Source organism: Pinus tabuliformis, chromosome 9 (assembly GCF_031772625.1).
Source record: "Pinus tabuliformis cultivar Carrire ecotype Pingquan chromosome 9, CPIR1, whole genome shotgun sequence".
In the NCBI taxonomy this organism is placed as follows: Eukaryota; Viridiplantae; Streptophyta; class Pinopsida; order Pinales; family Pinaceae; genus Pinus; species Pinus tabuliformis.
The window spans coordinates 1,974,389,789-1,974,398,520 of NC_142307.1; the positions used below are offsets into that span (position 1 = coordinate 1,974,389,789).

The 8,732-nt window shown below is 33.6% G+C and overlaps 1 protein-coding gene across 1 annotated transcript; it reads left to right on the forward strand.

Moving 5' to 3' along the window:
* The first annotated feature begins 1,357 nt into the window (after window positions 1-1,357).
* On the forward strand, window positions 1,358-5,680 carry LOC149156920 (laccase-4-like). The gene is made up of 6 exons (XM_089445396.1): window positions 1,358-1,507; window positions 1,663-1,814; window positions 2,308-2,552; window positions 2,697-2,828; window positions 4,117-5,100; window positions 5,257-5,680. The coding sequence occupies exons 1-6, from the start codon at window positions 1,391-1,393 to the stop codon at window positions 5,385-5,387; spliced, it is 1,761 nt and encodes a 586-aa protein (XP_089301522.1). The 5' UTR covers window positions 1,358-1,390; the 3' UTR covers window positions 5,388-5,680.
* Window positions 5,681-8,732: the final 3,052 nt, after the last annotated feature.

An 8,732-nucleotide genomic window follows, 5' to 3' on the forward strand; every position in this document is an offset into this window, starting at 1 on the left:
AATTTAATTATAACAAACAGAGGTGTCTATTTTTAAAATAAAGTTTCCAAATATTTAATTCAGATTTTTCAATGATTATTATATAGATGGTAGGGATTTAAGAGGCATGAAATATCACTTGAATAGAGATTTGAGTTGTGACCTTTTTGTATTTCAATTTAATTAAAAAAATGTCATATTCATAATCTCATTGAACTATTATTACTTATTGTCGTTTTATTGTATTTTCTTGTTACATATTCTTTTAAATATATATGTTTAACTCATAATTTTTTTATTTTTTGACAAATAATAATAATTTGAAAGAAAATCATAATTTAGTTAATTTGTATGAATTTGTGTTATGTTGATATTGTGAGATATATCATTTTTTCTTTGTGGTTCACAGTCTACATCCATGGAATATTTATGCCAACAAAACTACCATAAATAATCACTTCATATTGACTCAGCCAAACCAAAAAAAACAAGAAAAATTGCTTTAAAAAGTTCACTTCATATTTACTCAACAAAAAATGCTTAAACTACACTGATTCTACCCACTAGCTAACCATTCAGACTAATGTGAGATCTAATATAACATGCGGATAAAAATGCAATTTAAATATAATTAAAAAATATAGCTACCAAACAAAATTCTAGTAGTAAGTACAAACAAGAATGAGAATAAAAAAATGTTAAGGAAGTGTATAGAATTTTCCGTTCTTTCCTCACCCACTGCAATCCCGTGAAGCCGATATCTTGTACTTTATCTTCCAGCCTACTGGAAACTTTTGAGGTGGACCATGCATATATGGACGTGTAGCTGCCCCATCAAAACCTTATGTCTCCACCGAGGTTTGAGCCGCACCAACATAAAATGAATCCAACTTTCTGATGTCTTCCCGGAGGGACCATGTTGTCGTTAAGTATTAAATCAGTAGGTGAAACATAAACATCCACAGAAGATAAAAGTTGCATGAACATAGCATCGCGGTGGAAACTTGTGCACACAAAACGTAACCAAATCATTAGTGAAGGATGGCAATGAGATATTGACTGTGGTCGTTGAGACATGGCTCAATAATTAGTTGCAGAGCTGAGAAGAAAGGTCGGCCACCTAAGATATGCTTTCGATTGACGACAATCATGGAGTTTGGTACACCTGCACATTGTAAAAAAGAATTTTAAATTGTTGGTGTCTGTCGTGGACTCGTTTTCCATTTCACTTGTTTACTACTCCATTAGCTCACCAATGAGCAAAATAAAGTCTATTGTACTTCTCACAATACCATTTACCTACCAAACTCCAGACAGTCAATCACTATATTTATATCTCTTCCATTTCAGCTGTTGTCATCCATCTGAGATCAGTGACAGAAGTAAGTCTAATTCATTCACACAGCTCAACATGATGGCGCCCATGGCCAGAGCAGAGTACGGAATAAAGCTGATTATTCAGTTGCTTGTTGTACTACTTGTTGTTCAACTTGTTGCAGGGAAAACGACCAGACATTACTCATTCCATGTGAGATACTGAGATCAGAATCTTGCAACATAGATTATATTTCTTATCATTATCATCATTAGTTGCAGTACTGTGTCGATCAGATCTATTTATTTATTTGTTTGATGTAGATTTTTCCTGTCTGGTTTGGTTTTTAATGTGGGGAAGTTGTGCAGGTGAGGTTGAAGAACGTTACTCGTCTCTGCCACACAAAGCCATTGATTACAGTCAATGGCAAATCTCCTGGACCTAAAGTAGTCGTCCGTGAGGGAGATAGAGTCATCATCAAAGTTCATAATCATGTTAGCAATAATGTCTCAATTCACTGGTACACACATACTCATACTCATACCCCCATTGTTCTAGTTATAAAAACAATGTCTCAATTCACTGGTACACACATACTCATACGCCCATTGTTCTAGTTATCCCTTTTTTAACTTTGTTGGTAAAGAAAAAATAATGGAACCTAAATAAATGAATTCAATGCTGTTCTGCTGGTGCATTGTCATAATTCGATACACCATTTCAATAATGTTTAACTTTCTTCCAAAAACATAAATATCTTGCTTCTATATCCCAAGCATTTTTGCTTAAAAACCAAATACAATTGATATATTGGAACTGAACTTATTTCGATAGCAGATTTTAGGAATATCTTAAAATCTTACATAAAATGGGGAGGTCGAACAATATTCCCCAAATCTACAATTAGAATAAGGATGATTTCTACCACCCATACAATCTAAACCCAATATACAGAGTTGCTCGATCTTAGTTCAATTAATGAATGGCTAATTCTAATTATTTGTTATTTGCAGGCATGGAGTTCGACAATTGAGGTCTGGTTGGGCAGATGGCCCTGCTTACATAACCCAATGCCCAATTCAAACGGGACAGACTTACGTTTATAACTTCACTGTGACAGGACAGAGGGGAACTCTCTGGTGGCACGCTCACATCTCTTGGCTAAGAGCGAGCGTACATGGCGCTTTCATCATCTATCCTAAGCGCCATGTTCCTTATCCATTTCCAAAGCCATACAAAGAAGTCCCTATGATTCTCGGTAGACATGACTATATGCATCATGCCATTGATCAAACAATGTTTCTTATAAACTTTTCATTATTTTCTGGCTTCAGATTGATTAATCAATGATTTCTTTTATATAGTTATTTTATTGATTGTTTGAGTTCATTCTATATTGCAGGGGAATGGTGGAATGCAGATACTGAGAATGTCGTTAATCAGGCTATGCAAACTGGAGGTGGTCCTAACGTTTCGGATTGCTACACTATCAATGGACATCCTGGACCTCTCTACAACTGCTCAGCCATTAATGGTTAGATTTTCAATTTCTTAGGCTTATATTATAATCACCCGATCATGTTTCCCATGTATGTCAAAGTTGCTAATCTCGCATTTCAGATTTCTAATTTTTAAGCATCATGTTAATGATTAGTTTACTGTCTTTACCTGAAAACAAAAAAATATTCAATAAACAAAATATAAAGTTAATAAACCAGTCATTAATTTACTGCATAGCCTTTAATATTTCTTATTTATAATAATAACTTTATCAGGTCAAGCCTAGCCGGTGAAAATTGCTAAATTCAAATCCCAGTTTTAATGCAACATTGCTCACCTCAAGTCCATCAACACCCAGTTTTAATGCAACATTGAGTTATGGTATCTTGCATATCAGTTTCCATCCCATTCCATATTCAATGCACCCAAACATATCCTCCACATTCAATGCAGAAAACTCCCATTCCAGTAATATGGTACATTATCTAAATTCAATGCATCAAAATGATCACAGATCTTTTCAATCAACATTGCAATTATTTTTAGGTCAATTTGGTGGAAACCATGGTTTCACCATAATCATAGTTTACATCATCTAACAAATTTGAGGGGCTTTTAGTCTACCAAAATCTTAGAAAACTGGAAATGCTTCGAATCTATATGAACGATGATTTTTTTTTGGGAATGCAAGCAAAGTTGATATAAAAAACATGTTACGCTTAAAGTATGTCTGGCATATTATTGAATTTTGAAAATCGATTTTTAGGTACAAAAGTCCTGCACTGCCATGACTTATACTAACATCAAAAGTGGGGATTCCCTTGTCATAATATGAAAAAGGTGGTGAAGTGTCAAAAAGGTGATGGAGTGTCTTGCCTCGGTGTGAATTATGTGATGTTAACATGTTATTTTACAATACTAATATATATTTTCTGTTCTATTTTAATATTTTTTTGGTGAACTTGTATATAATTTCAGTGGACACACTTTTAGAGTGATGGTCAATACAACTCGGTTAATATGAGAATATTCATAAGCATGTAGTCATTATGACAATATTTCTCATTATCATGTTATTTGTAGGGGATTGAACTTAAGTGGGGGAAATAACAAATTTTGTCCAATCATAAAAAATAACTCCATTTGACATAATTTCAATAATTTCAAATACATAATTTTACAATATAAAAAGTTGTCTGCGAGTGAAAAATTGGCTCTTGCAAATCTGTATTCCATGAAAACATGATCTAGTCTAGTTTGTTTTTATTTGGTTAGTATTATTTTTGTATTTGACAAAAGATCGCTGACAATGTGAAATGCAGATACATTCATTCTGAATGTTGTTCCTGGGAAGACATATCTTCTTCGAATAATTAATGCTGCTCTCAATGATGAATTGTTCCTGACCATCGCCAACCATACCATGACTGTGGTTGAGGTGGATGCGGTGTATACCAAACCTGTGACAACAGACACCATTTTAATAGCGCCTGGCCAGACAACCAACGTCTTGCTAACTGCTTCTGCATCGGACTACAAGGGCAAACAATTCTTCATATTAGCCAGTCCATATGCAACAGGGCAAGGCACATTTGATAACACTACACTTGCAGGGATTTTGACCTACTCTAAACATGTGCTTTTCAACACCTCTCATCTAAATTCTTCGTCTAATTTTACCAATGCTATAATGCCAAAGCTCCCGGTCTTTAACGATACCTCTTTTGCCACCAACTTTACCCTTAAGATCAAAAGCTTAGCCAATGCACAATACCCAGCCTTGGTTCCACAGACAGTAGACAGAAAGTTCTATTTCACAGTGAGTCTTGGGTTGAATCCATGTCCAAAGGGTCAGAAATGCCAGGGAGTCAATGGAACCAAATTCACTGCATCCATTAACAATATTTCCTTTGTTATGCCCACTGTTGCTCTTCTGCAATCACACTACACAGGAAAAATGAAGGGAATTTATAAGACCAACTTCCCAGATAACCCTCCTTTCCCATTCAACTACACAGGCAATCCTCCCAAAAATGTCACAACTCCTATGAACGGAACAAGGGCAAAAGTCATCCCCTTCAACACCACTGTCCAGCTGGTTCTGCAGGACACCAGCATTGCTGGTGCTGAGAGCCATCCCATCCATTTGCATGGCTTCAATTTCTTCGTTGTAGGCCAAGGTTTTGGAAATTATAATGAAACAAAAGATTCCCCAAAGTTTAACCTTGTTGATCCTGCAGAAAGAAACACTGTTGGAGTGCCTTCAGGTGGTTGGGTGGCCTTAAGATTTAGAGCTGACAATCCAGGTAATAATCCATCACCACTATTGAAATGTTATTAACTAGAAACATATCAAATTTCTGTATAGAAACCAAACCATTTGAATTATGGAAAATGCATTTAGAAATTTTTTATACCTACAAAAGTACATTGAATATCTAAGATTTTATCTATTGTTGCAGGTGTCTGGCTCATGCACTGCCATTTAGAAGTTCATACATCATGGGGACTGAAGATGGCTTGGATTGTGAAAAATGGCAAAGGACCCTCCCAATCAATCCTTCCTCCTCCACCTGACCTTCCTCCCTGCTAGAAAATATATATTCATATCATGTCATTTAATTCATTCAGTTTGTATATCTATGTACTACATAAGCTGATCTTTGCAGAGTGCGACATAAGATCAGTTTCTTTGGTATTGACCATAACCATCCCACTAGTGTCGTATTTGAGAAATGTGTGTATATTTGCATAACCTAGCTTGATCTTTGAAGAGTGTGATATAGGTTCCATTTCCTTGGCATTGGCCATGACCTTCCCACCACAATTGTATTTCAGAGATGTAATCTACTTATCATTATTCAATTTTAAATTTGTTTTATTTAATTTTATTTTTGTTAACATATTTGACAAGCAATTTTTTTTTAATACAAATAAATATACACATTACAATTTTATTAAACATTTTAAATATTTTACTTAATTCTCATATAAAATAATTTCATATTAAATAATTATTTTAACAAATTTTATCCATATTCTTAACCACATTTCTAAATAAAATATAATATTAAAAATTAAATCAATTACATAACTAACTATCATATTATTAAATTAATAATTAAAAATTAAAAATATATTTACCCAGCTTAAAGATTCACTATTTATCAAAACAAACTTTACTCACACCAACATAAAATCTACTCCTATATTTATAAATCTCTAATTATAATGTCAATGAATGTATCTCATAAAGGTATATAATTGAAAATTCTTATAATCATATATATTTTATATTTTAAATAATTTCAAAATTAATATTAATATTATAATAAAAAAATTAAATTAATTAAATTATTTCTATTAATTAAATATTTTTTTAATATTAATTATATTATTTTTAATTAATAATTTAATGTATAAACATAACATACGTAAGATGATCAATATGTTAAATCCTATATATATTTTTGTACCCATTCAGTGTTCTAATACTATTATAAGGAAGGGAATCACCTTCAGTGTTGTTATGTATAGTTTTAGTAAACATGCATCACAATTTATGAATACAACTTTGGTGCCTTATTTAAACTATATCAGTTTTAGATAAGTAAGGGTTATTATATCCAATAAATGCAATTATATCCATCTATATACCTCAATAAAGTTAAGGATATCAATAATAAGGTTAAGGATATCAATAATAAAAATAATATTGTTAATGTAATTATACCCCTCTATACCCCAACAAAATTGAGGATAGCAATAAATTTCTTTAAAAAGTTAAGGATATATATATAATGAGGTGAATAATGCTTATACGTTACATTTAAGTTTCACAAACCATTGTGATCATTGAAAATAATTCCCCCTAACTAATGCTCCCTCTTTAACAAATGAAACCATATCCTAAATAAAACAAAAAATCCAGATGCTAGTAAGCGGGCCCTGCCTAAAAGAGTGTCATGGTTAGTCAAAGTTTAAATACAATAAGTGTGAGTTTTATAAAAATTGTTGATAAAAACTTAGTTATAAAAAAGCAAGGGTAACGAATAAAGGTATCCATATATGTTATTTCAAATGAAAGAGCATACATATACTTGTCTCAATCATAATCAATGTGAAACACATTTTTTCTGTGAACACATTTGATACATTCATATTAATATAAATAAACGAAGGTATGTGCATATTCAAAGTTTTAAAATATGTGTTTGCAAGAGCATCATTAATTTATATTTAAAACCTTATCTAAATGGTCAACCTAACAAGTTTGATAATGTTGATAATGTTGGGAGGTTGGAATCAATATGAAGTCGATATACGCTACAATTTAATTTTGAAACATCTAAAGTCTTGGATCAATTTTTAAATCATAATATAGAAATTCTGTAAATTCTTTACAAATCTTGCTCTGAAATCATATAGAAATTTTGATTGTAGAATAACTTGATAATGCAATATACCAAATCAAAATACTATAACTTACTTCTACTATCAATTTGCGGAAGCTTAAAGATAGAGCAAGATCGAGCTTAACACATATAACCAGAAGAAGAAGAATCAATGCACAATACACATGAAAATACTTTGGGGAAAGCCTCAGCTAAAAAACCCCACCATCTGTATTATCATACAAGGTGGAAATATATTGGAATTATGCAAAGCCTTAGCTCTCAGTACAATCCTCACAGATGCTCACAGGCAATCCTAGCTTCTCACAAACCTTCCTCTCTGCCCTCCAAGCCCTTATTTCCTTGCATTGTTCCTAGTGGGTGATTCTCACCTCACCAAGTGGAAAACTGCTCTAACACACTGTCAGAACTGTGCAATCCTCCAAGGAACCTTACCTTGACTGCATGCATGAGTTTCCTTTATAGGAAAACACATGCAACTGATAGTACACTGTCCTTGACATTTAGCTCAACTGAGTCTTTCTTAGAATAGACATGCATGAGTTTTTGATGAGGGAATCTTTAGTTATGTGGAGTACATTGGTTGAGTTCATGCATGCATCAACTGACCGACAACTCACAATTAGTTCCTCAAACAATTTGGAACTAATTTGACTCGACTTAACTCAGTAAACTGAGCTAACTAATTATAACTCAAATATAATTCAATCTTATCTCCTTAATTTAAGGGATAACACTTGCATGACTTTAGAAAGACTTCTAACTTGAATTTCTCCAACTAATTAATCCATAATGAATTAATTAATTATTTCTAAGCAGCTGGTGAGCCTAAATTCGATTTTATTTTTATCATTTCTTGTTGTTATTTTCAACACTCCCTCTCAACAAGAAAGGAACTCAACTTGATCCCGATCGTGAACCTTTGAAATGTTATGCATGCAACACTTCTCTCTAGTGTTGTTGCTCCAACAACTCCAGAAACAAAAACAAAAAAAACATCCAACCTGAATCAATATGATGCATCTTCCATCAAAGTCTCTGACTATTATTGCCTCTGCCAACTGAAAACTTTGCGCTTCTACTGACTCTGTCTTTCTGCACTGTTGTCAATCCTTCTCTATGCTCTTCAGTATCTGACTTCTCTAGCCTCTGTCACTTTGATCTCTGACTACATCAATCCCACTGATTCCTCCTGCTACTATGTACTTTGGGATCCTATAGCAAGGTATGATCCATGAGATAAAACCTCTCAATGGACCCTGCCCAATTTCAGCCTTCTTGGGACTATCACTTCACATCGCCCCACCTCACACCTGGAGGTATGGTTGCATGTGATCCCTCTGCCCACTTGGATCGAAATTCCCCCCTAATGGGGGTATCTGCATGAATGGATCTCTTCACTCGGTCTCCTCTTTGCTTCTCCAATTGCGGCTCTTGCACAATTGTTTGAGACTTCTTCTGGGGCTGTATGTTGAGAGGTAATTTACTCTCCCTCTCAACCACCAAGTCTCTAACATTTTCCT

Bases quoted from the DNA above. Each gene is read 5' to 3' on its own strand.
- LOC149156920 (XM_089445396.1), top strand. From the start codon at position 1,391: ATGATGGCGCCCATGGCCAGAGCAGAGTACGGAATAAAGCTGATTATT. The intron at 1,508-1,662 runs GTGAGATACTGA...GAAGTTGTGCAG, and splicing joins CCAGACATTACTCATTCCAT to GTGAGGTTGAAGAACGTTAC. The intron at 1,815-2,307 runs GTACACACATAC...TGTTATTTGCAG, and splicing joins AATAATGTCTCAATTCACTG to GCATGGAGTTCGACAATTGA.